Below are 27109 nucleotides of genomic sequence, written 5' to 3'. Positions count from 1 at the left end.
ATTAAATGAGAGTATTTTTTTGGAAAGAGCGAGAATGTTTGGTGTGACAGGGATTCGAACCCAGGATCCTGAGATTACGGGTTGAGCACCTTAACCACCTGGCCATGCCTCTTAAATGGAAGAGATAAAAATAACAATTACAGTAATAAGGAAATATCTTTATTCTATAAACAATGTAATAACAACAAAGATACTGAAGGCAAAAGGTTAAAGATTGGTATTACAAAATAAAATCCATTGTTTATATTGATCTACATAAATATATATATACGTAACATTTCTGTTTAATAATATACATTTTTTGAAAAAGAGCGATTGGCTTTTCAAAGCCACATCTACATTGTATTTCATTTTTCTTTTGTACAACTCATCGGCTCATTTCGATATGTAACTCTTAGAGACACCACGGGAGGGCAACCTCGTCGTCTCATCTATCGGTCTTCTTGAGTAATTAAACGCTGGACTCGTAGTGACAAGGGCTTGGTTTGTTTAGTCGAGGAAGCTGGCTGTTTGTGGTTAGCAAATTAATAAAGATCCAGTTAGTATTAATTATAGTTTTTATATTTTGTTACAAATAACAGTCATAGATAATTGAATCATTTTGGTAGCTAAAATTTTACAACAAAAAATAACAGTCGTTATTGATAAAAATTAATAATCTATGTAACACCTAGACCACTACCACATTTGTTATATTCCAGCCAGCCTTATGAAACCTGGTGGTAAACGACAGGGCTCGTCGGCAATAAATATGACAAATGTAGATTAATTGACATGTTATAAAATATTCTTATATACTTTCATTCGTGGGTTCTTAGAATAGACGTTTCAATATTTAAGTCGGAAAATTCGTTATATCATTAGAATAGGTACTCAGTAAATAAAAGAAAAGTGTAAAAGTTGTGTAATAACAGGATGTTTGTATTTAAATATTATCTGTTGTCCGGTTTAAACACTTGAATTAGTCAATGGTTTAAACCCTATACCTCTACAGATATGTTACTAAATATTATCTGTTGTCCTGTTTGAATTAGTCAATGGTTTAAACCTCTACAGATATGTTACTCAAATAAATTTTCAATCGTAAACAAGGCTGAAGAGCAGATGTTAAATTGCAAAAGTGCCACCTACTTTTATTGAAACGTTCAGTTTATTTATTTATTTTGGGGAATAAAGAGGATTAATATACATATATGTCTGTAAAAATTGTAAAGTTGCTTATGGAAATAAATAGCATTATAAGACTTACCAAAAGTATATCAATTTCTAAGGAGTAGCAATTACTTACCATAAATATAAAGATTCTTTCACAAACATGTATTACACTAATCACGACGGATATGCAGCAAATCTAAGACGATAACTAAACTGCAACAGTGCACTTAAAAAAGCCACCACTCTCTACAGAGCATAATATATAAAATACAGTGTATAGCAGTGGCCTCTAGTGGTCAGTTGTAACATTAAATGAAAGTGTTCATATCTTTTTCCACTACTTTGCCTCCTGCAAATAGCTCTTCACCAAATTTGGCATGAAAGTTTGTTGGGTCCACACTGAGATATATCCAAACTTATGGTTTTACATTTAATGTTTTGTTGTTTTTATGGACTTTTTATAATTATGTATAAGAGAAGCAACTTTTCATGTTTTAAGAAAACCTTTCATTAATCATGAATTTACATAACTTTCGTCCAACTAGTATAAATATAAAAATATAATTCTAAAACTTGTTTTTGAATATCAAATAGTGTGCTAGAAAATTATATCCACTAGTTACTCAGCGGTAAGTCTCTAGACTTATGATACTGAAAATTGGGTTTGGATAACTGTGGTGGACATAGCATAAATAGTCTATAGTGTTGCTTTGCGTTAAACAAGAACACACACGATAAAGATACAGAAAGATTACCGTGGCGCCGTCTCTTGTTCAGAAACTGTACTTGGTTTTCGCAAAGGTCTGGTGAAGTGACCACAATTTGTAAGTGATGGCATGGAAACCGAGTGGAATCGGGGACAGAATTTACAGCTCTGGTTGTCATCGGCTTGTACTTTCTGAAACCCAGTGTCTGGAGTGTTAATTACGGAGTGGGGTTTAGGATTCCTGACACTAACTGAATCCATAAATTCCTCTTCGTCAGGTCTGATCGTACGCGAAGATTCTTGAGCTTTCCCAAAAGAAAAGAAGAAATATCAGCGAGTAGCCAAAGTTCTAAACATTTTTAGATTAATATATGGAAATAGCAGGAGAATGGTTGTGCTAGTACGAGAAGTAAATGGCTTTTGTTTACCTTCGTGCCAGTCCTTTAAAATGATATTTGACAGGAAGTATTAACGAGTCTTATACTGTCATATGAAGTGGGATTAGAAGCTGTCGTTGTTTTCAGCATAAAGTTACACCATAAGTTCTGACTTGTGTGGGGAACTGAGCTCGAAATTTTAGCGTTGAAGTCTTTGCACTTACAGATAATCCATCGTACGTCTAGTCTGAGGTTTTCAATCTCACAGTATTTTAGTTATCACTATATAGTTCATGTACAAACTGCTAACGTCTTTTGTTTTTGTTTTGAATTTCGCGCAAAGTTACTCAAGGGCTATCTGCGCTAGTTGTCCCTAATTTAGCAGTGTAAGACTAGAGGGAAGGCAGCTAGTCATCACCACTCACCGCCAACTATTGGGCTACTTTTTTACGATAAAATAGTGGGATTGACCGGCACGTTATAATGTCCCCACGGGCATATTTGGTGTGACAGAGATTCGAACCCGTAACCTTCAGATTACGAGTCGAGTGCCTTGATCACCTTGCTATAACGTCTTTTTAATATGCTTATAGTTTAAATAATTGGATACAATGTTTGTTTCGTCATAGTTTATTATAAACTAAAAATATTGGGGTATCTCGTTGTTTTATTTTAATAGAAAACTACAAAAGTGAGCCATGGAAATCAAGAAACCTATATATTGTTTTAAATTAGTAACTTTGATAATCATATATTTAGCACGTTGCATATAAAACATAGAAGTGGGATATACTGACAAAAATAATAATAGAAAAACGCGGAAATATATTAAAGTAATACTGACTGTTTGGAACACAAAATTCAAAATAATACATTATAAATAATGATTCTTTTAACAAAGAACCTAAAATATTTTTATTAACGTCTTCTTCTATACATCAGATAGTTATAAACAATTTTTGAGTATTTTTTCTGCCTATTAATATTATATTGTAAATTACATTGTATTGTAGGTCAAGGGTTCGACTCTCCGCAGTGGAAAGAGCTCAGATATCTATTGTATACCTTTGCAATAAAACAGCAACAACAACAATTTATATTCTAAGACAACCACAAAAGCCATTCTTTGGCTACACTTACTAGAATCATCTTTAAAATGTTCTTCTACAAGCTGTTCCCTTTCTTCTGTCGTACTAATATTCCGCACGAATTTCTTCAACGTTTTAATCAAAGTATTTTCTTTCCTGTCTTTTGACATCTTCATGGTTTGTTTGGTCACTTCTGGTTGTGATCTCATGGAAGTTGAACAAATTACATTGTCTTCTTTCTCCACGCTACGTTCAAACAGAGTTTCTGTTGTAATTCTTCTATCGACAATTGGAGAACTTTCTGACGTTTTGGTAATACTTGTAGTTCTTTTCAGAGTTCCATCTTCTATAATTTCTTGGTAATATTGCATTTCCTTTTTTCTTTTAATGATTTCTTTGACGACTGTGGTTGTCATCTGTCTGGTTGTAACACAGCTTCGTGAACCAAGCCTGGGTTCACTAAAATTAACGGCATATCTTTTTCCTTCATTGGCTTTATCTGTTGTTAGACTTTCTTGAAGATCAGTAGACTTAACCTGGTTACAATCCAATCGATTTCTAGAGGCAGTGACGGATTTAGACTGTGTTATACTTTTAGACGAATTTTGTAAAATATCATCAAGTGATTGGGTAATAAGATCATCTTTCCTATTCAGAATCCTCCATGACTTAAGTTCTGATTCATTAGTGTTTGGGAATGAAGGAAAATCCAAATTGTCAAGATTATTTTTTTGGAATATGTCACCACAACGTTGATCAGTAAATATTATGGTTGACTGACTCAGACTTGATGACATCTTATTTTCAGTGTTATAGGAAAATCTGTCTTCGAGATTAACCTTTCTTTCCATGAAAGATTGACTTTCGCATGATAGCTTCTGGTCCGGCTTCACCAGTGTATTTACTTTAGAAGAATTAGACGCTAATAATAACTTTTGATCTTGCCCATTTAAATAAGTTCCTTCTCTAGGAAATGAATTTGTTAAGGTTGGATTTGAATCATGTTTGACATCATGTTTAACTGAAGAAAACGAAGATAAAGTTTCCTGATTTTGTGTATAAGAACTACCATTGAAAGATGGAGTTGGTAATGGCGACTTTAGATCATATTTCATTTCACCTCTAACTGGTGAAACCGAGGGTAATGGTTTCTGATTTTGTGTATAAGAACTACCACTGAAAGATGGAGTTGGTAATGGCGACTTTGGTTCATATTTCATTTCACCTCTAACTGGTGAAACCGAGGGTTGTGGTTTTTGATCTTGTGTATAAGAACTACCTGTGAAAGATGGAGTTGATAATGATGACTTTTGGTCATGCTTACTCCACGAAGATGGGCCTAAATCTAATTCTTTCGGCTCTTGTTCTAACAAGTTTTCTGCCTCCCAGGAAGACGAGGTAGATATTAATGGCTTATAAGTCCCTTTCATTAAATGATTGTTATTCCTCTGTGTATAGTCTGAAACCCAGTTCCGTCTCCTCGAACCAAACTTGCTTTGTTCATATGATCCGAAACGATTCGTGAAGCGAGACATTGTAGATGGCTGACCTTGTATGTACAAAGTAAGGATTGGGTCATCATCATTGTTTTTATCAATGTTAGGTGTTGAAGATAATAAAGTAGTCTCATCAGTCGCTTCCAAAGTCCCATTCATGACTGATTTTGAAAACTCTTTCCTAATATTAACAGAACTTCCAAGACTGCCAACAATTCCTTGAATGCTAGACGTAAGAGTAGCTCGACGTTTCTCAGCATTCTGTTCTTTTCCAGTTCTCTTAATCTTTGTATCATTTATTGCTACGAAATCAATGATTTTTGATGATTTGAATTCTCTTTCAAAGGTTGTTTTTATTTTGCTAGAAGTAATACTGTTACTACATACATCGGAAAATTCAGTTTCAGCGAGTAGATTTTGAGAAGTTGGTTGGTGACTGAACCTTAACGAAGTGGATGCAGTGACATCAGCATCATCAGATTCCGAAGACTCAACCCCAGTAAGTGGAATTTGAGTAAATGGCAGTTTACTGGACTTTAATAAAGTGGATGTAGTGACATCAACATAATCCAAATCTGAATGATCAGTTTCAGCAAGTGAAATTTGAGAATGTGGTAGAATACTAGCCCTTAAAACGCTGAACGATGGACCACAATTACAAAACTGACGATTTCTAAAGTGTAGAGCAGCTGGATGTGTTTTCCAAGGACGTGGTGATAATTGCTTAAAGTAGGAGCACGATACCGTTAAATTTGGTGCAGAATGAGTTAATCTTTCAAAATAATCTCGCATATAAAGAGTTAATATTACTTCTCCAAAAGTCTTTTCACCACGCTGTGCCAAGGGTAGTTTCCTAGATTTTTCCCAATTTGAAGAATATTCCACACAAGATTCTCCGTATGATAAGACTAAATCTGACGTTGAGTGGTAATTGGGACATAAGGAAAAATCTGTAGTTGTGCTAATATATTTTTGATCTTTGCTACAGACCTGAAAATTTTGATTTAGTCCAGAATCAACAGATACAGAGAAAACATTCCAAGGGATTCTGTTACGATTACTCAAAGAGTTAGGATCACGTGATCCTTGAGTGGGCATCACTTCTGAAAACTGATAACTTCCATGATATTTAAGAGGCGTTCTTTTTCTAGTGTTACTGTGGGATAAACATGATGGCGTTTTTACAGTGAAACTTGGAGGTGCCAGTGAGATTTGCCCTTTGGGCTTCGAAATTGCATAACATGTTTTATCTCTGACAGTCGGAGAAACGTGTGATGAGGTTTTCAAAGAAGTAGAATCCAGTAGTGAAGCATGCTGAACAACAGTAGATGTTACTTCTGATATTTCTTTCATGAATGTATCAGTATCAGATGGTTTCCCTGATATGCATGCGGTTGTCTGTGGTGAGTGAGCAATAGGTGTGGAAGTCAATGGTGATACCTGATTAATGACATTGGAAAATGTTGTTGACAAAGCCTGCGATAAACTGACCATTAATTGTTGTGAGGCAAAAATTGGAAGTGTTTTTGATCGAAAATTTGAAGAGACAAACTGGGGTAGTAATTTTCCTGTGCGTATGAAAGGCGAAATTTGACGAATGGCACTAAAGGTCAGTTTTGATACTTCTTCAAATGATTTTGACAACTGATACGACGATTTCCTAGTTCCAGATTTCACCTCCTTTTCTTCAAAAGCGCACAACTGATGACTTGGTGACCACAAGATGTCTGTTTTTATTACAGGATTCTTTTGGTTTATCCTTACAGGCAAGCCGATTTTGGAAGAAGAAACAGTCGGAGACGATTTTGTTATAAAGTAAAATTTTAATGTGTGATCAAAGTCTATGTTGTGTGACATTTTGGTATTGTTATCTAGATCACCACAAATACGTGGAGCAGTTTGTTCTTCTTTCAGAACTTGATCTTTTGATATAGTTGCAAACAATGTGATCGGCCGAGTGTTATCCCTAAATGAAATTTCTCCTTTAGTTTCTTTTGAATAGAAACCGTAGTCTGTCTGTCCAGTTTGTTTATTTAGAATATCTGAAGATGAAACGTCCAGTTGCGTAGTGCTCAATGTCTCGATCTGTGTTTCTGATTGACCGTCATCGTGGACAAAGTGACTCTCAAAACGATTTGTTGAAAGAAGGTTATTATCGTTTTCCATCGTTAGATATTCTAAAAATAAAACAACAAATAAACTAACAAAGGCAAAGTTATAACCATGTTTTTAGTGAAAAATGGAAAACATTTCTTAATATATTTACTTAGTATAAAATATATACATCATTGTCTAACAACAAATTACAGATTAATCGTTTAATCTGATACACTATACTTTGCTATAATATATTTAAAAGCAATATGTGATGAACACTGGCATATTTTGAAACAGTTTTAAAGTCATTTAATGTGCTTTAATACAAATGATTTATGTTGAGACATTTTCATTAAAACCAACTGAGAAATATATTAAAGATGTATAATATTCTTTCGCGTTAATGACAAAAATACTTCATTAAAAGCTCATTAAAGATAATGAGTTATTGGATGTCAATGAAGGATCCATAATATTTTTAAACTGACGGATGTAACCGAAAGTTAAGTTAATGGAGAATAAATGGATAACACTGAAGGTTTAAAAGCGATACAGGTCAGAGGTAAAGCTTGAGAGTCTCTAATGCGAACATTGAGGATTTGATTTCTTCATTGAGCACAACTCAGATGGTCCACGTGAAGCATTTTGTTTTAAAACAAACAAAGCCATAGTGTCATATTATTTTAAATTTAACTCTATCAAATACCTAGAGCCACATCTTTTTCTATCAGAAACAAGTTTCCCCAGACTATCTTGAATCAGCTAGTATATTTTAATTGTATTCGTATAATAACTTTAAAAGTATAATAGGTTTTTACAAAGAATATTAGGTTTTAGAAACTATTTTTATCGAATACTACTTTTCATCTTAAAAATAATTTATTTCTCCTTACCTTGGAGGTTCAGGTTTCTCAGAGAAGTGCAGGAACCACTCATTAACTGATTCATTCCTGGTAAGAATCGACTTGACATTATTTCTCCAAGGTCAAACGCACGAGTCATCTGATCGATATCTGTGGCTCTTTTTACTGCACCAAAATCCAGTTGTTGGTCTATTATATGATCAATATCTGGTGTCTTGTTTACTGCACCAAACTCCAGTTGTTGGTCTATTATATGATCAATATCTGGTGCCTTGTTTACTGCACCAAAATTCATTTCATGGGTTATTTCACCAACATTTAGTGCTTTATTCGCTACATCAAAATCTAACACATGGGTTATTCTACTTTTATTTACGTCTTGAGTTTTCTGACAGATATCCAGATTAGAAGTCAGAAAGTCTGGATTCTGATCATAATCCAAACTACTAGTCTTTTCATCAGTGTTGGAAACCTGATACATTTCTTTATTTGCTGGATCTAGGTCTTGAGAAACAAATGTGGTAGGATGCGTGCAAGTTTTCATTGTTTCTTTTGCAGTCAGTAACAATGAAATGTTTTGGTAATTTTGTTCATCAACGCAAGTATCATGTTGACCTTCAGTTGTAGATAAGGAACAACCATTCTGACCATAATTGCTATCCGATATTTTAACAGCCCTTTCTAGAAAAGTCTTATGCACCATATAATAATTTTCCTTCTGAATACTCTCATCAATAATAGCAATTTGAAACTCAGGTTCTGCAAATAAGATTCTGTTACGTGGGTAAATAACAGGTATAGAATACCGTGTTTTACCAGAGTGCTCACAATGTTCCTCAGTGTGCTGTATATGAAAGTTGCTGGAAAGGTATTTTGTTTTGAATACGTTACTAAAAATCTGCAACAGTTTTTTCAGATTTAATTCTTGAGGCTTACTGGTGACTGTCGAAAAGTTACAAGTGACTTCCGTTTTTTGATCCACATTACATGAAGCGATATTTATCGGTAACATAGTTTTTATCAGTGAATGAAAGCAGTTTACAAAGTCCTCGGCTTGTATCATTGATACTCTATGATAATTTGTGTGGTACATTGAGAAGAGCAATGTGGTACAAGGCCCAGATGTGCAGTCCTCAACCAGAAGATCATCCTCAACACTAGTTCTACTCTGAACAGCTACAGAAAGAAAGACATCATTGAGAAAAAACTTGGCTGTTCTTTTCTTATGAGAGACTATCGAGAACACAGTTATTGGAGATTCTAAGAGGACTTCGCTACATTTTATCTGATCGGTAAACATTATGATAAAAGGGGTTATCATGCAGGTTTGATGAAACATCACACTGACTGGTGGTTCTGGTGTTAAAATCAGAAAGTTTGTGGGAGAAAGCTGACATTCTAGTGATATTTGGGGTTTTGTGATAACAAAGTTATCATTCATGACAATATCTCTAATAGCCAAAAAATATTCACTGCAATCCATCCACAGAAGTGGCACGTGTAATCCAGGACCAGTAATCATTATGTTAGATTCTGAATACGTAACATTCCAATGTATGCAAATCTCCTTTTGGCAAATAGCTTTATAAGGACAGTGTAAAATAATATTTGGTCTGCTTGTGAACAAAGTGTTATCTTCAATGACCAACGGAAAAGTGGCATAGGCTTCAAACAAACTAATGGGAAGTATATAAAGTGAAATGACCACTTCTGACGAATGCTGTTCAGGATTGAAGATAATATTATTGCTGTCTTGTACACTGTAAGCTGTGAAAATCAACTGGTTCTGTTGAGCTAATTTGAAATCAATGACATGTTTATTCTTTAATACCAATGATGTCAGTGGAGGAATAGTAAATGTTGTTAGAGAGTACGTAAGGTACAGTTCTGGGTATAAATCAAACACTGGTAGAGAAAGAACATTGGTAAACTTTGTGATCAAACAATCGTCGATTATACATGTCTTTAACAATGTTGCAGCGTGCTTTATGGACTGAATAACAACCGTGTCTGGAGTCTGTAGGTTCTGAATATCGGACTTTGGCTTAAGAACAATGACATCTTCCACTGGATTTTCTTCACATGCAATAATTACAGGACTGTGGGGAACAAGTGTAAGAGACAGTTTATGTTCAGTTATGTTATGTACTTGATAGTGTGATATATATCGTAATGACTCTTCTGGTATTAGTTGAAATTTGATGGTTAAATCTGCTGTATAAATAATATTAGGCTTCACAGAACATAAATTAGTAAGAAAGTCAGAAGAAAAGACTTCCAATGGCCGCTGTTCTTGGAGTATCTCAGATTCTTTAAAACTCTTTTCATACAAAGAAACATTATCTGATTTTTTTATGAGCATTGGATAAAATGGTGAATCCCACGTTGATGTTTTACCAGGGAATGACGGTAATAAGTCGACAATGAAAGCTGTTTTCAAATCTTGTGTATGCAAGGTTTTTATTGTATGAATAGAGAAATGTTCAAAAACATTTTCCATGAAAATTGACGGACAAGGATCAAAAGTAACACGTGCTCTATCACTTTTTTCTTTAAGTGCTTGGACAGAATCATATTCATTTCTTATGGAAATCATTGTATTGGTAAAACCTTCAGTAGTTACTGAAAGTGACTTATTTCGCTCTTCTAGAACTGGTTTCACGTTTTTCATAATAGCCACATAGTTCTGTACAGCACATGTGTCCTCAGAAAAGATTAAACTGTTCCAAAATTCTCCCAAAAAACTTGTCACTTGTTCCTCGTGAATCTCTTCAATGGTCGGTATGTTCTGAAGTTGTACCCTTGGATTTGGAGTTTCTGATGAGCACAGGTTGAAATTTGGTGTGATTACAAGAGGTTCGCATTCACAACTAATAAAAGTACAAAACAAAGCACCATTAAACATAAATTGCATATTTTGTTCTTTAATTTTCTCGCTTGAAGGTGGAACAGGTGATAAAAAGATGATCAAGGGTACTTTTTCTATGACAGGGTTTCTGTGAACTGGAAGCTGTGTAGTTTCGTAAATTATATTACCACTTACACAGGACCTAGATGTTTCACATATTAAAACTTCTTCAGTGTAAGGAAGTATGTTCTCCAAGGTGTTACTTTGTGCTAAAGTTATTGGTCGAGGTGTAACTGAAAGTTCTGATGTGTAAGTAAAACTTGATGAGTTACAGTCACAGATGTAAGTGGTAATATGCTCTTGGTTGTTCATACAAATACCTGTAGAGACAAAAGGGTTTGTTGTTATCGAGTTACTCCCCAAAATTGTCGACACTATCACACTTTCCATCATTTCATAGCTTGTTGTTGAATAAACACATGTTTGGATTTCAAATGCTGATTTTAAAACATGGCATTTAGGAAATGTGAACTCTGTGGTTTTAACTTCCAAAGCTCGTTGTGGATAAACTACGGAAATCTGTTTTGAAATAAGGCTATTTTCCTCGATTGCAGAAGAAAGAAAGCTAATACATCTTTCTAAAATTGAAATCATTGCTATAGGTTTCTCATCAGGAATAGTGAATTCAGTAGTGACTGAAACAGAGGACACCAGTTGTGCCATTTGAATATTTACTTTTTCTGAAAGCTCAAATGCTACAAAGTTTGTGGGAATCTCAAACATTTTGCAGTTTTCTACAGTGATGTTGTGAAGTATGAAACTTTCTTCAGTTGTAGCTACACTATAAGGCTTAACAACATCGATCTCGACTGCTTTTTCATATACCGGAAATCTGTAGAAACATTCTAGAACACGAAGTGAGTACATGTGGACTGCATGAAAGTTTGTACATGCTAAGGTATGAAGACTAACTGTTACCAACGATGGGCTATTAATATTGGCAGTTAGTTTGCTTTCTGATTGCATTTTAAACAAAACAGATTCCAAGGGTTGTTGCGCTTCTTGTACTGGAAGGAAGTGGAAAAGTATAAATGTTTGGCGGAGAGGAAAAATATTTAATGATGAAGTGAAAGGATGCTGAATCAAAGCGGGAGGTTTTCGCATGAGGGTTAGAGGTTTTTCTTTGGAATGTATTTCCTTTGATACTGTGGAAGAGTTTAAAACTGGGCAAAATCTTGTAAACTCTGCCTTATAACTAACACAAGAATGAATGTTTTCTTCAACTGTGTAAGGAGTAGAGCTATTAAATTTGGTTATATTTTGCACTTCAATGGCATAGAAAGTAAAGACTGTTTCCCACTGAGAGGTGACCAAATAAGGTTTGACAAGCTGAGCTTTTAATTGAAAATTCGATCTTGTATTTTCAAAGGCTCTATGACTCCGAATATCTTCTGTTAATGTTATACTTATTGCTGTATTTACAGAGCTTGTATACGTGGGTTCCAAGTTAACAGATTCACCACAATAATCAAATATAGGACTTTCATTTATAAATATTACAAGGTCTTCATCAGTGAGTGTTTCAAAGTTCTCTACTAAAACTTGACTTGGATGAACAGTGAAATGGGGTTCTTTGAATTGCTTTAATGGTTTGTTAACTCTCTTATAAAATACTGGTGTGTTTGTGAAGGTATCGTAAGATAAGATATTGCTGTAATAAAATTCTTCTGAAACCGTAAAAGGTATCAGAGACATATGAAACAAATCTGTATATGTAACAGAAAGGGAATCACTTTCACATATAACTACAAAATACACTGGTAGAGAAGAATAGGTATCTGTGAAACTGATACAAGCAGTGCAACATGATGGTGGAATCAACGTACGAAACAAAACAATTTCCTCTTCAGGATATGTGACACTTTGGATTACTGTTTTCCACCGATACTCAGTTATCGAGAAACTTGGAAAACAATACTCTTTTTCCTTTCTTAGATAAAAAATTAAACTTTCAAAATAATCTCTTTGACTACATGTGACCAATTGTTTTGGACTTACCTCTACGGTATGTCTAGAACTCTCGAGAAGGCATGAAAAGCTTGGTAGAGCAATAGAATGAAGAGAAACAGGCTCTATTATTTTATTGGTCTTCTGAGCCATTGTTAAAAAGCCATCATGGAGGTTTGAAGTAGCATTATCAACATTTTTCTGTGAACTGCAAGTAAACAAGCTAACTGGTTCAAACAAGACAGGATAATCCACTAAGAGAGGGTCGTTACAATCGTTATTCATAGAAATAAATGGCATAAACATTTCTGAATAGGTCTCCATTGAATTTAATAACATAACAGACTCCAAAGAGATAGTTTCAAAAATGTAACAGGGAAACTTAAATTCCTGCTCAGACTGTGTTACTGTATCGCTTGAGAAAGATCTAGAATATGTGGTGGTCACGAGAACACTTTCTTCTAATGGAAGAATCATCATCTTTGAATGTACACAATACTGAAGACAAAAGATATTGTTAAGTTGCTCAGATTCCATCTTTAATAAAAATGGGTTAACTGTAATATAATCATAGCAATTTAAAAAGTGTTGTGTTACGCTGCATGCTTCCGAGAACCGATTTTCTAATTCTGGTTTAAGTAAGACTGTCTTAAAGTCATTCTTCTTTAGATGAATCGAAATACCACTATCTTCCAGTTGATGATTTTGTAAGACAACATAGTTTGTCATCGTATTAACTTTGGTAGATGATATCTTCATCAGAAGTGACACTACAGAGGAAGTAAAAACATCAATTGCATAGTTGTTCTCCATTGACAGAAAACATATCAAAGGATGATAGTAATTCTGATGACGAACTGTTTCCATTATTTCATAATGTCGTGATGACTCCATGCTGTGTAAGATTGTGTTGTGTAACGTTTGAATCTGGGAAAATTCTGGATAAGAGATAGCACTATATTTATCATGATAACTAATACAATCATCTTCAATGGTCACAGCTGTCTGAGAACATAAAGTACAGACATTGTGTTCAAAAACTATCATAGTTCTTTCAGAGGGCACAGTGGAGAAAATATTATTGGTTTCAGCTGAGTGAAAGGTCATTCTGCTTTGAAAGTCAGTAACTCCATGTTTTAAACAACATTTAAATGTTTTTATAGGCTTTGTTGGACATATCATTTCTAGTGACGACTGCAAGTGAATGTCACAACAGGAGTTAATCATCTCTACTACAGGTACCAAAAGGGGAACGAATAAAGTAAGCACATGGTCTCTATTTATTTGTAGGGAAAGAAGTGAAACATCAGTACAAAGTTGTAAATGCTCAATAATTTGATTATTCATCCAAAGATCAGCCTCTATAGATATAGGACTGAACAACCTGGTCAGGAAAATAGAACACGGTTGAAATAATTGCTCGATCCTAGGACAAAATAATTCCAGAGGCAGCTCATGCATACTTTCTGTATTTTTTAGGCAGGCATATCTATAACTTAAGTGTATAACTTTACTGCTGATAAATGTTTGCGGACGCACTGTTTTAAAGAAGTCAGAAGCACATTCACTTTCACATTCAAAAATAATTACATGTCCAAAAGTTTCTCCAACCATAAAAAAATTGGGTTTATATGTAAAGTATTGCTTATTGTTAAAATTGAATTGACCAAAAGGTTGAATATCAGTTATTTCAGGTTTGAAATGCGAAGGCAATGCCACAGTTAAGTGCTGATGAGATTCCAACTGAAGGAAGTTTTGTGAAACAAAAAAATGCTTTTTCTCCATACACTTGCAAGGAGTGACGCAGCAATATGAAGGATGTTCTGTCCAAAACAAAGTCAGCAGATGTTCACTATCGTCAAAATTTATTTGGGTTTGCACAACAACCTCTTTTTGTACTTGTACAACACTTATATTTAGCTTAAATTTAAAAGTTGTCTTAGAAGTTTTCATTACTACTTGGTCAAAGATCGGCAGAGTTATTAGAATCTCCAAATTTCTCAGATTTGGTTTGATATACTCAGAGTAGATGGAATGTTTTTCATATTCTTTAACTTTAAAACTATTCAATGATCCTAACTCTTCTTGTGCAAACGACTTCAAAACACTGAATAAAACCTTTTGTTCTGTAGTTGGTGTTATTGCACTGATGTCTTTCAATGGCGAATGATATTTTGAGCATGTATCAAATGATTCCTGTGTTTCAAAAGTTGTGTGAATTATTGGCAACCAGGTGTCCCAAAGAATGCTCGGTGACACAATATTTGGGGTATAACCACAAATACAGATGTGGCAATATTGCTTTCCAAATATTGAGAAAGTATAGATATGAATGGTATTAGATGATATAAGACCTTACCACTATCGGAGGGAGTAAAACCCATCTTCATAACCGAAATAGTTTCATCCGTTTCTATAAAACTACACAGAAGGAAAGAGGATTCTTCATTAAGTAAACAAATGGAAATTTCTGATAATTCTTTAAGGTCCTTCTTGAAGGCGTTTAATGATGTTTCAAAGACTAATGGATCGAAAACAATGAGTGACTTCAGAGAAGGATGGACTAGAGCTAATACTGCATCAGCATACAAAGAACGGAAAGTTTCGAATCTATCAAACTTTTCTAAACCAGTCATCTTACAGCTTCTGTCTAATGTATTATATTCACGTACAGGAGCCAGCTGAAGATCCCATCTTCTGAGCTTTAGTTGCTTTATACACTCATGCAAAGCATTTGTAGAGTAAGATTCACTTTCCCAAATCACGTTAGGCCAATACTGTAGTACATCTACAATATGAAGTACTTCGTTGTGAGGTTGTGTCCATAAGAAGTTAGCTTTGGCATAAGCTTCACTTTCCCAAATCAACTCAGGCCAAAGTTGTTGTGTCTCTACAATGTCAAGTATTTCTCTGTGAGGTTGTATCCAAGACAGGACAGCTCTTAAATAAAGTGAACTTTCCCAAATAAACTCAGGCCAATGCTGACGTGTCTCAACAATGTCTAATGTTTCTTTGTTGGGTTGTGTCCATAAGAGATCAGCTGTGGGATATGGTTCACATTCCCAAACCATCTGAGGCCAATGTTGTTGTGTCTCTACAATGTCAAGTATTTCTTTGACAGGTTGTGTCCATAAGAGATCAGCTGTGAAGTAAGGTTCACTTTCCCAAATCAACTCAGGCCAATGTTGTTGTGTCTGTAGAATTTGAAGTACTTCTTTGTGAGGTTGTGCCCATAAAAGGTTAGCTGAAGAATATGGTTCACTTTCCCAAATCAACTCAGGCCAGTAGTGTGGTATATCTACAATATCAAGTACTTCGTTGTGAGGTTGTGCCCATAAAAGGTCAGCTGAAGAATATGGTTCACTTTCCCAAATCAACTCAGGCCAAAGTTGTTGTGTCTCTACAATGCCAAGTATTTCTTTGTGAGGTTGTACCCAAGACAGGTCAGCTCTTAAATAAGGTGAACTTTCCCAAATAAACTCAGGCCAATGCTGTCGTGTCGCAACAATGTCTAATGTTTCTTTGTTGGGTTGTGTATATAAGAGATCAGCTGTGGGATATGGTTCACATTCCCAAACCATCTGAGGCCAATGTTGTTGTGTCTCTACAATGTCAAGTATTTCTTTGTCAGGTTGTGTCCATAAGAGATCAGTTGTGAAGTAAGGTTCACTTTCCCAATTCAATTCAGGCCAATGTTGTTGTGTCTGTACAATTTGAAGTACTTCTTTGTGAGGTTGTGCCCATAAAAGGTTAGCTGAAGAATATGGTTCACTTTTCCAAATCAACTCAGGCCATTGCTGTAGTATCTCTACAATATCAAGTACTTCTTTGTGAGGTTGCGCCAAATGTAGGAAAGCTGTAAAGTAAGGTTCACTTTCCCAAATCAATTCAGGCCAATGGTGTCGTGTCTCTACAATGTCAAGTATTTCTTTGTCAGGTTGTGTCCACAAGAGGATAGCTGTGGAGTAAGGTTCACTTTCACAAATCAACTCAGGCCAATGTTGTTGTGTCTCTGTAATGTCAAGTACTTCTTTGTGAGGTTGTGCCCATAAGAGGTCAGCTAAAGAATATGGTTCAATTTCCCAAATCAACTCAGGCCAGTGCTGTAGTATCTCTACAGTGTCAAGTACTTCCTTGTGAGGTTGTGTCCACAAGAGGTTAGATGTGGAATAAGGTTCACATTCCCAAACCACCTGAGGCCAATGTTGGAGTGTCTCTACAATGTCAAGTACTTCTTCCTGAGGTTGTGTCCAAGACAGATGAGCCATTAAATAAGGCTCACTTTCCCAAATTAACTCAGGCCAATGTTGTTGCGTCTCTACAATGTTAAGTATTTCTTTGTCAGGTTGTATCCATAAGAGGTTAGCTGTGGAATAAGGTACACTTTCCCAAATCAACTCAGGCCAGTGTTGTGGTATCTCTACAATATCAAGTACTTCGTTTTGAGGTTGTGTCCATAAGAGGTTAGCTGTGGAGTAAGGTTCACTTTCACAAATCAACTCAGGCCAATGTTGTTGTGTCTCTGTAATGTCAAGTACTTCTTTGTGAGGTTGTGCCCATAAGAGGTCAGCTAAAGAATATGGTTCAATTTCCCAAATCAACTCAGGCCAGTGCTGTAGTATCTCTACAGTGTCAAGTACTTCGTTGTGAGGTTGTGTCCACAAGAGGTTAGATGTGAAATAAGGTTCACATTCCCAAACCACCTGAGGCCAATGTTGGTGTGTCTCTACAATGTCAAGTATTTCTTCCTGAGGTTGTGTCCAAGACAGATGAGCCATTAAATAAGGCTCACTTTCCCAAATTAACTCAGGCCAATGTTGTTGCGTCTCTACAATGTTAAGTATTTCTTTGTCAGGTTGTATCCATAAGAGGTTAGCTGTGGAATAAGGTACACTTTCCCAAATCAACTCAGGCCAGTGTTGTGGTATCTCTACAATATCAAGTACTTCTTTGTGAGGTTGCGCCAAATGTAGGAAAGCTGTAAAGTAAGGTTCACTTTCCCAAATCAATTCAGGCCAATGGTGTCGTGTCTCTACAATGTCAAGTATTTCTTTGTCAGGTTGTGTCCATAAGAGGATAGCTGTGGAGTAAGGGACACTTGCCCAAATCAACTCAGGCCAGTGTTGTGGTATCTCTACAATATCAAGTACTTCGTTTTGAGGTTGTGTCCATAAGAGGTTAGCTGTGGAGTAAGGTTCACTTTCCCAGATCAACTCAGGCCAGTGTTGTTGTGGCTTTACAATGTGAAGTACTTCTCTGTGAGGTTGTGCCCATAAGAGGTCAGCTGAAGAATATGGTTCACTTTCCCAAATCAACTCAGGCCAGTGTTTTTGTTCATCTACAATGTGAAGTATTTCTTTGTGAGGTTGTGTCCATAAGAGGTCAGCTGAAGAATATTGTTCACTTTCCCAAATAAACTCAGCCCATTGCTGTAGTATCTCTACAATATCAAGTACTTCTTTTTGAGGTTGCGCCAAGTGTAGGTAAGCTGTGGAGTAAGGTTCACTTTCCCAAACCATCTGAGGCCAATGGTGTCGTGTCTCTACAATGTCAAGTATTTCTTTGTCAAGTTGTGTCCATAAGAGGATAGCTGTGAAGTAAGGGTCACTTGCCCAAATCAACTCAGGCCAATGTTGTTGTGTCTCTACAATGTGAAGTATTTCTTTATGTGGTTGTGTCCATACGAGATTAGCTATGTAGTAAGGTTCACTTTCCCAAATCACCTGAGGCCAATGTTGTTGTGTTTCTACAATGTCAAGTACTTCTTTGTCAGGTTGTGTCCATAAGAGGTTAGCTGTGAAGTATGGTTCACTTTCCCAAATCAACTCAGGCCAGTGTTGTGGTGTCTCTACTATGTGAATTACTTCTTTCAGAGGTTGCGTCCAGAGGAAGTAAGCTGTGGAGTAAGGTTCACTTTCCCAAATTAATTCAGGCCAATGTTGTTGTGTCTGTACAATATCAAGTACTTCTTTGTGAGGTTGTGCCCATAAGAGGTCAGCTGAAGAATATGGTTCACTTTCCCAAATCAACTCAGCCCATTGCTGTAGTATCTCTACAATATCAAGTACTTCTTTTTGAGGTTGCGCCAAGTGTAGGTAAGCTGTGGAGTAAGGTTCACTTTCCCAAACCAACTCAGGCCAGTGTTGTTGTGGCTTTACAATGTGAAGTACTTCTCTGTGAGGTTGTGCCCATAAGAGGTCAGCTGAAGAATATGGTTCACTTTCCCAAATCAACTCAGCCCATTGCTGTAGTATCTCTACAATATCAAGTACTTCTTTTTGAGGTTGCGCCAAGTGTAGGTAAGCTGTGGAGTAAGGTTCACTTTCCCAAATCATCTGAGGCCAATGGTGTCGTGTCTCTACAATGTCAAGTATTTCTTTGTCAAGTTGTGTCCATAAGAGGATAGCTGTGAAGTAAGGGTCACTTGCCCAAATCAACTCAGGCCAGTGTTGTGGCATCTCTACAATATCAAGTACTTCGTTGTGAGGTTGTGTCCATAAGAGGTTAGCTGTGGAGTAAGGTTCACTTTCCCAGATCAACTCAGGCCAGTGTTGTTGTGGCTTTACAATGTGAAGTACTTCTCTGTGAGGTTGTGCCCATAAGAGGTCAGCTGAAGAATATGGTTCACTTTCCCAAATCAACTCAGGCCAGTGTTTTTGTTCATCTACAATGTGAAGTATTTCTTTGTGAGGTTGTGTCCATAAGAGGTCAGCTGAAGAATATTGTTCACTTTCCCAAATAAACTCAGCCCATTGCTGTAGTATCTCTACAATATCAAGTACTTCTTTTTGAGGTTGCGCCAAGTGTAGGTAAGCTGTGGAGTAAGGTTCACTTTCCCAAACCATCTGAGGCCAATGGTGTCGTGTCTCTACAATGTCAAGTATTTCTTTGTCAAGTTGTGTCCATAAGAGGATAGCTGTGAAGTAAGGGTCACTTGCCCAAATCAACTCAGGCCAATGTTGTTGTGTCTCTACAATGTGAAGTATTTCTTTATGTGGTTGTGTCCATACGAGATTAGCTATGTAGTAAGGTTCACTTTCCCAAATCACCTGAGGCCAATGTTGTTGTGTTTCTACAATGTCAAGTATTTCTTTGTCAGGTTGTGTCCATAAGAGGATAGCTGTGGAGTAAGGGTCACTTGTCCAAATCAACTCAGGCCAATGTTGTTGTGTTTCTACAATGTCAAGTACTTGTTTGTCAGGTTGTGTCCATAAGAAGTTAGCTGTGGAGTAAGGTTCACTTTCCCAGATCAACTCAGGCCAGTGTTGTTGTGGCTTTACAATGTGAAGTACTTCTCTGTGAGGTTGTGCCCATAAGAGGTCAGCTGAAGAATATGGTTCACTTTCCCAAATCAACTCAGCCCATTGCTGTAGTATCTCTACAATATCAAGTACTTCTTTTTGAGGTTGCGCCAAGTGTAGGTAAGCTGTGGAGTAAGGTTCACTTTCCCAAATCATCTGAGGCCAATGGTGTCGTGTCTCTACAATGTCAAGTATTTCTTTGTCAAGTTGTGTCCATAAGAGGATAGCTGTGAAGTAAGGGTCACTTGCCCAAATCAACTCAGGCCAGTGTTGTGGCATCTCTACAATATCAAGTACTTCGTTGTGAGGTTGTGTCCATAAGAGGTTAGCTGTGGAGTAAGGTTCACTTTCCCAAATCAACTCAGGCCAATGTTGTTGTGTCTCTACAATATTAAGTACTTCTTTGTCAGGTTGCGTCCAGAGGAAGTAAGCTGTGGAGTAAGGTTCACTTTCCCAAATTAATTCAGGCCAATGTTGTTGTGTCTGTACAATATCAAGTACTTCTTTGTGAGGTTGTGCCCATAAAAGGCCAGCTGAAGAATATGGTTCACTTTCCCAAATCAACTCAGGCCATTGCTGTAGTATCTCTACAATATCAAGTACTTCTTTTTGAGGTTGCGCCAAATGTAGGAAAGCTGTGGAGTAAGGTTCACTTTCCCAAATCAATTCAGGCCAATGGTGTCGGGTCTCTACAATGTCAAGTATTTCTTTGTCAGGTTGTGTCCATAAGAGGATAGCTGTGGAGTAAGGGTCACTTGTCCAAATCAACTCAGGCCAGTGTTGTGGTATCTCTACAATTTGAAGTACTTCTTTTTGAGGTTGTGCCCATAAAAGGTCAGCTGAAGAATATGGTTCACTTTCCCAAATCAACTCAGGCCATTGCTGTAGTATCTCTACAATATTAAGTACTTCTTTTTGAGGTTGCGCCAAGTGCAGGTAAGCTGTGGAGTAAGGTTCACTTTCCCAAATCACCTGAGGCCAATTTTGTTGTGTTTCTAGAATGTCAAGTACTTGTTTGTCAGGTTGTGACTTTCCATAAGCCAGTGTTGTTGTAGCTTTACAATGTGAAGTACTTCTCTGTGATGTTGTGCCCATAAGAGGTCAGCTGAAGAATATGGTTCACTTTCCCAGATCAACTCAGGCCAGTGTTTTTGTTCATCTACAATGTGAAGTACTTCTTTGTAAGGTTGTGCCCATAAGAGGTCAGCTGAAGAATATGGTTCACTTACCCAAATCAACTCAGGCCAGTGTTGTGGTGTCTCTACTATGTGAATTACTTCTTTCAGAGGTTGCGTCCAGAGGAAGTAAGCTGTGGAGTAAGGTTCACTTTCCCAAATTAACTCAGGCCAATGTTGTTGTGTCTTTACAATATCAAGTATTTCTTTGTGTGGTTGTGTCCATACGAGGTTAGCTGTGGAGTATGGTTCACTTTTCCAAAACATCTGAGGCCAATGTTGTGTCTCTACAATCTGAAGTATTTCTTTGTGAGGTTTTGTCCATAAGAAGTCAGCTGAAGAATAAGGTTCACTTTCCCAAATTAACTGAGGCCAGTGTTCTGGTATCTCTAAAATTTGTAAAACCTCTTTTCCTTTCTGTATCCATGTAACATCAGGTGTGAACTGAGTTTCAGGTTTTAAAGTCAGCTGCGTAACCCTGAGACCTATGTCTATTAAAGTATATTTTACAACTAAGGGTATACAAGGTGTATATAGCGGTGACAGGATCTTCAAAGACTTCTCTGTGAAAGGCAGTCTTACTCTAAATACATCCAAGCTCCACAATGTTTCATATGAAATGTTGGAAGTGTTGGTTGTATTAAGAACAACTATCTTCGTTGCTTTTGCTGCCATAGGACTAGAAACCTTCATACAGATCGGTATTTCTGGTACTATAAGTATTGGTTTCCATAAGCCTCTCATTTTTTTGGAGAACATTTCTTCTTCTGAAGATACATTTACACCTTCCAGTAACCTAATCTGAGATGTTTCGTGTATCATTAAGAAGTGTTCACTGAACAACCGGCGCGCACTCTGAACATTGTTCTGCAGACATCTGACAAATACTTTACAACTGACATGACTTTGAAAGATTTCCTGTGTCGCACTTAAGAGATATTGTTCAACCAACCACACTGAGTTATATGATATGACTTCAGGTTTACAGCAAGTAGTGACTGAGTCATTTACTGGAAATGTAATGCATCTTAGCGCTACCTGTAGTTGAACAAAATGTAGTTCTGATGTGGATTTGTGGATGGTTAGAGAAGGTTTATAGCCAGCTATCCACTGATGACCTTGGAAGTACAGCACAGATTGATCCTCTGATAAGCTTTCTATACATGTAGAAACATACCGAGGAGTTATTATATTCCTGGACTTCACAAACTGAACTAGTTCATCACACACCAGTCTTTCTTCAGAATTGTAAACCTCACTATAATCCTGTTTATTCGAACTATCAAGAGTGCAGAGTACATAATTAACGTGGTTCTCAACTACGACTAAAGATGAAAATTCTACGAGGTTCATTTTTTCTACTGCATGTTCAGTTAACCTTTGGGAGAATTCTACAAAGGACTGACAGCTATTGGTAACTAGTGGACTATGTACTTGTGGAAAAACAAAACCTGAAGTGGACAGTGGTAATCGTTGATGGACAGTTACGATATGGTCATTGTCAACTGTATTCGTCATTTCATTCTTTACATCAACGTCTAATCCATTAGTGACACGGATTTTTGAAAGTGACCTCCACTTTAGACAAGGAATGAACAGGACGTTTTCATGGTTTAAAGGTAGTGTTTCGGGTTTCATATGAAACGTCAGGGAATTTTTGTAGCTCTGGACTGAGTGGTAGATGGTTCTTTCACTTGTGTCCATATCGTTTAGTGTCTCCTCAATTTGAACTTGCTTGTTAACCCCTATCAGATAATAAACCGTGGATGGAAGTTTAGGTGAATATGGTCTTGTGATGAACTCCTTTTCTGTGTGGAAGATCGGAGGAATGGAAGACTTTTTATCATCATTCTTCTTCCAGTCTAAAATTAAATAAAAATAAAGGATTTAGATTACTGGATTTATAAGTTACACACAATGTTGGATTAACATCTCAGTAGTTTGTTATGAAAAATTAAACAAACAAGAGTATGAAGTCATATGAAAACGTTGTTTCTTGTAATTCCTAAGAAAACAGAAAATCTAATTTTCAAAATCGGTCCCTAATTTAATTATTAATTACCTGAACGAATCATTATTTTAATGGAATCAGATTTTCTCATTTCAAATGTTTTCGCAAAAAACCGAAACTGAAAGACCATCTTGAGTTATCTATTCGCTAGTCCCCAGGGGAACAGCTGTATGTCTGAGGATTTAGAACGCCAGAAACCGGGTTTCTATACCCATTGTGAGCAGAGAACTGATAATCTATTGTGTAAATCAATGCTTAATAAGAAACAATCAATTCTCCAACCTTGTGTTATTGGTTGTTTGTCTCTTGACGTCACTGTTAAGTCACTAAAATTCTGGACGATTGGAGTTGTTGAGTCGTATGCATCAACTGTGATCTTTCCTTCGTCTCTGGGTAATGGCTGGTAATCCCGGTTGGCTTTGTTATTTGTAAAGAAACACTCTGACTGTTCTGATGTAGACTGTAATTTCTTCACTTGTGACTTTCCTACCCAATCCGGTTGTAGGGAGTCCTTTGTAACGGGTTGGTCTGCCAACAACAGCAAGTATTCATTAGCGTTTCAAATTATTTTTAACTAACCTACTTTCACACACATACACGTATATATATATATATACCTGTTTCTCTAGCTTCTTCGTTCTCTCTATATGTACATCTGTTACATCTAAAGATACAGACAAAATGAGGGGCACACAATATATGTACATCTGTTACATCTAAAGATACAGACAAAATGAGGGGCACACAATATATGTACATCTGTTACATCTAAAGATACAGACAAGATGAGGGGACACAATATATGTACATCTGTTACATCTAAAGATACAGACAAGATGAGGGGGACACAATATATGTACATCTGTTACATCTAAAGATACAGACAAGATGAGGTTACACTAAAATACAGACAAGATGAGGGGGACACAATATATGTACATCTGTTACATCTAAAGATACAGACAAAATGAGGGGCACACAATATATGTACATCTGTTACATCTAAAGATACAGACAAAATGAGGGGCACACAATATATGTACATCTCTTACATCTAAAGATACAGACAAGATGAGGGGACACAATATATGTACATCTGTTACATCTAAAGATACAGACAAGATGAGGGGGACACAATATATGTACATCTGTTACATCTAAAGATACAGACAAGATGAGGGGACACAATATATGTACATCTGTTACATCTAAAGATACAGACAAGATGAGGGGACACAATATATGTACATCTGTTACATCTAAAGATACAGACAAAATGAGGGGCACACAATATATGTACATCTGTTACATCTAAAGATACAGACAAAATGAGGGGCAATATATGTACACAATATATGTACATCTGTTACATCTAAAGATACAGACAAAATGAGGGGACACAATATATGTACATCTGTTACATCTAAAGATACAGACAAAATGATGTACATCTGTTACATCTAAAGATACAGGGGCACAATATATGTACATCTGTTACATCTAAAGATACAGACAAAATGAGGGGACACAATATATGTACATCTGTTACATCTAAAGATACAGACAAAATGAGGGGACACAATATATGTACATCTGTTACATCTAAAGATACAGACAAAATGAGGGGGGCACAATATATGTACATCTGTTACATCTAAAGATACAGACAAAATGAGGGGACACAATATATATCTGTTACATCTGATACAGACAAAATTACACAATATATGTACATCTCTTACATCTAAAGATACAGACAAAATCAGGGGACACAATATATGTACATCTGTTACATCTAAAGATGCAGACAAAATGAGGGGGACACAATATATGCACATCTGTTACATCTAAAGACACAGTCAAAATGAGGGGACACAATATATGTACATTTGTTACATCTAAAGATACAGACAAAATGAGGGGACACAATATATGTACATCTGTTACATCTATAACATCTGTTATACAGATACACAAAATGAGGGGGTACACTGTTACATATATGTACATCTGTTACGTCTAAAGATACAGGCAAAATGAGGGGACACAATATATGTACATCTGTTACATCTGAAGATACAGACAAAATGAAGGGGACACAATATATGTACATCTGTTACATCTGAAGATACAGACAAAATGAGGGGACACAATATATGTACATCTGTTACATCTGAAGATACAGACAAAATGAAGGGGACACAAGCCTCAATGAATTCTGTAGGAAAGGCAGTTTTACTTCAAGATTCACAATAAATGTAACCAACAAATAGTTTACTTTAGACAAACGTTAAAACTACCACAAACACAATTATCTTCACAAACCTCTTTTAAAAATTAAAGTGGTATTTTGGTTTAATAGAGTTACTGACTTGTTTTTATACTGTTAGTAGGCTACACACAATGGAGTTCTTTTGCATTCTGTTTTGTTTCTTTGTTTCGAATTTTGGGCAACACTACACGAGGGCTATCTGCGCTAGCCGTTCCTAATTTAGCAGTGCAAGACTAAAGGGACGGCAGCTAGTCATCACTACCCACCGCCAACTCTTGGACTACTCTTTTTACCAACGAATAGTGGGACTGACCGTCACACTATATCGCCCCCACGGCTGAAAAGGCGAGCATGTTCGGTGCGACCGGAATCGAACCCGCGACCCTCGGATTACGAGTGGAACGCCTTAACCCACCTGGGCATGCCGGGCCGTTGAGAAAAGTGACAGTCAACTCCAATTCTATTGATAAGCACTTTATGTCGGGGTGTGCTGTTGACTGACTACCGTCCCTCTGGACGCTAGTTCAAAATTAAGACATTTATACCCATATACTCTAGGGATCCCCTGATATGGTTATCAAATCAATGCGCACGTAACAGTTTGAAATTCCACTTCCAGTTTCCATGAAATATGAAAAAAAACCTGCAACAGGCATGATCTAGTGCAAGTTCTTTAAATAAAATCTTTAACTCTAGTATTTATTTACCGATATTTATTAAGCTTAACTAATTAACCAGTTAGAGAGCGCTGTTGTTGTTGAGAAACTGTGCAATAATTATGATTACTTCGCAATAGCCCAAATAACGGCAACTGTTGACTTTATACAGAAGTATGGAAGTGTTTAAAATTTTAGTTAGCAGAAGGGATATGGCATGGCCGGGTGGTGAGTCACTTGACACCCAATCTGCGAGTCGCAGGTTCGAATCCCGCCTCCAAACACACTCGTTCTTTCAGCCGCGGAAGAAATTATGATACGACGGTCAATTTCACTTTTCACTGACAGAGGGGATCCCAAGAGTTGACGGTGGGTGATGTTGACAAGCTGCCTTCCCTCTAGTCTATAACTTCCAAATTAGGTACAGCTAGTGTAGATAACTGCCGAGTAGCTTTGTCCAAAATTACAAAACAATTAGCTGAATATCTTACGTATACAACACAGACTTGCCACAGAAGGTCACATATATATTTAAAGATAACGTTTCTTAAAACAAGCTCTCTGTATTACTACAGTTTATTTTTAGTGTGTTGCTTGATAAAACACTAGAAGCACGAACTTAATACTAACATATAATAACATGCCCATCGGTACATAAAACAGGTAAAATCGACACTCACCTAATTGATCCCAGTCAATATTCCGTCTCCTTCCAATGTTCTGGATAAACCACGCGGGTGACTGTTGTCCCTCAAGAGTTATGGTTCTCTGTGCTTTAGGGACAACCCTTCTGAGTCTAGCTCTCACAGAACAAAATTCTGGTTCCGAAACGAGGTTGTGGTAATTGTTTTTGGAATAGGAAGGTGTTAGTGGTTGAGTTGAGTGAGACACTAACACCTGTTTTGGAGGTGTGATCGAAGAATATTTCAAAAGATTAGAAGACGTTAATTCTGTAGAAAGGTAAGAAGACATTACATGAAGCGCTAGTGATGGATAGAAAAAATAAATAAGGGGTAAAAACTACAAACATATATATTTAACCATTACTTAACAAACT

The 27109-nt window shown here is 36.6% G+C and overlaps 1 protein-coding gene and 1 long non-coding RNA gene across 2 annotated transcripts in view; both read right to left on the bottom strand.

The window, feature by feature from the left end:
• Positions 1-137: 137 nt before the first annotated feature.
• LOC143253926 (uncharacterized) lies at positions 138-1904 on the bottom strand. Its single transcript, XR_013029894.1, has 2 exons — positions 1289-1904; positions 138-506 (listed from the first exon to the last, which is right to left on the bottom strand). It is a non-coding gene; the product is annotated as an uncharacterized LOC143253926 (long non-coding RNA).
• A 12952-nt stretch (positions 1905-14856) lies between these two features.
• LOC143251752 (uncharacterized) overlaps positions 14857-27109 on the bottom strand; it is a 55557-nt gene continuing 43304 nt past the window's right edge. Inside the window, exons 18-21 of the mRNA XM_076502997.1 lie at positions 26733-27002; positions 23407-23652; positions 20969-22975; positions 14857-20879 (exon numbers count right to left, since the gene is read on the bottom strand). Coding sequence (XP_076359112.1) covers positions 14857-20879; positions 20969-22975; positions 23407-23652; positions 26733-27002 — 8546 coding nt within the window. The remainder of the gene's footprint in view (positions 20880-20968; positions 22976-23406; positions 23653-26732; positions 27003-27109) is intronic.

The sequence above is a fragment of the Tachypleus tridentatus genome, chromosome 6, assembly GCF_004210375.1.
Source record: "Tachypleus tridentatus isolate NWPU-2018 chromosome 6, ASM421037v1, whole genome shotgun sequence".
NCBI classification, from domain to species: Eukaryota; Metazoa; Arthropoda; class Merostomata; order Xiphosura; family Limulidae; genus Tachypleus; species Tachypleus tridentatus.
Note: the sequence above shows the minus strand (reverse complement) of the source record. Positions and strands in the feature narration are given on the sequence as shown.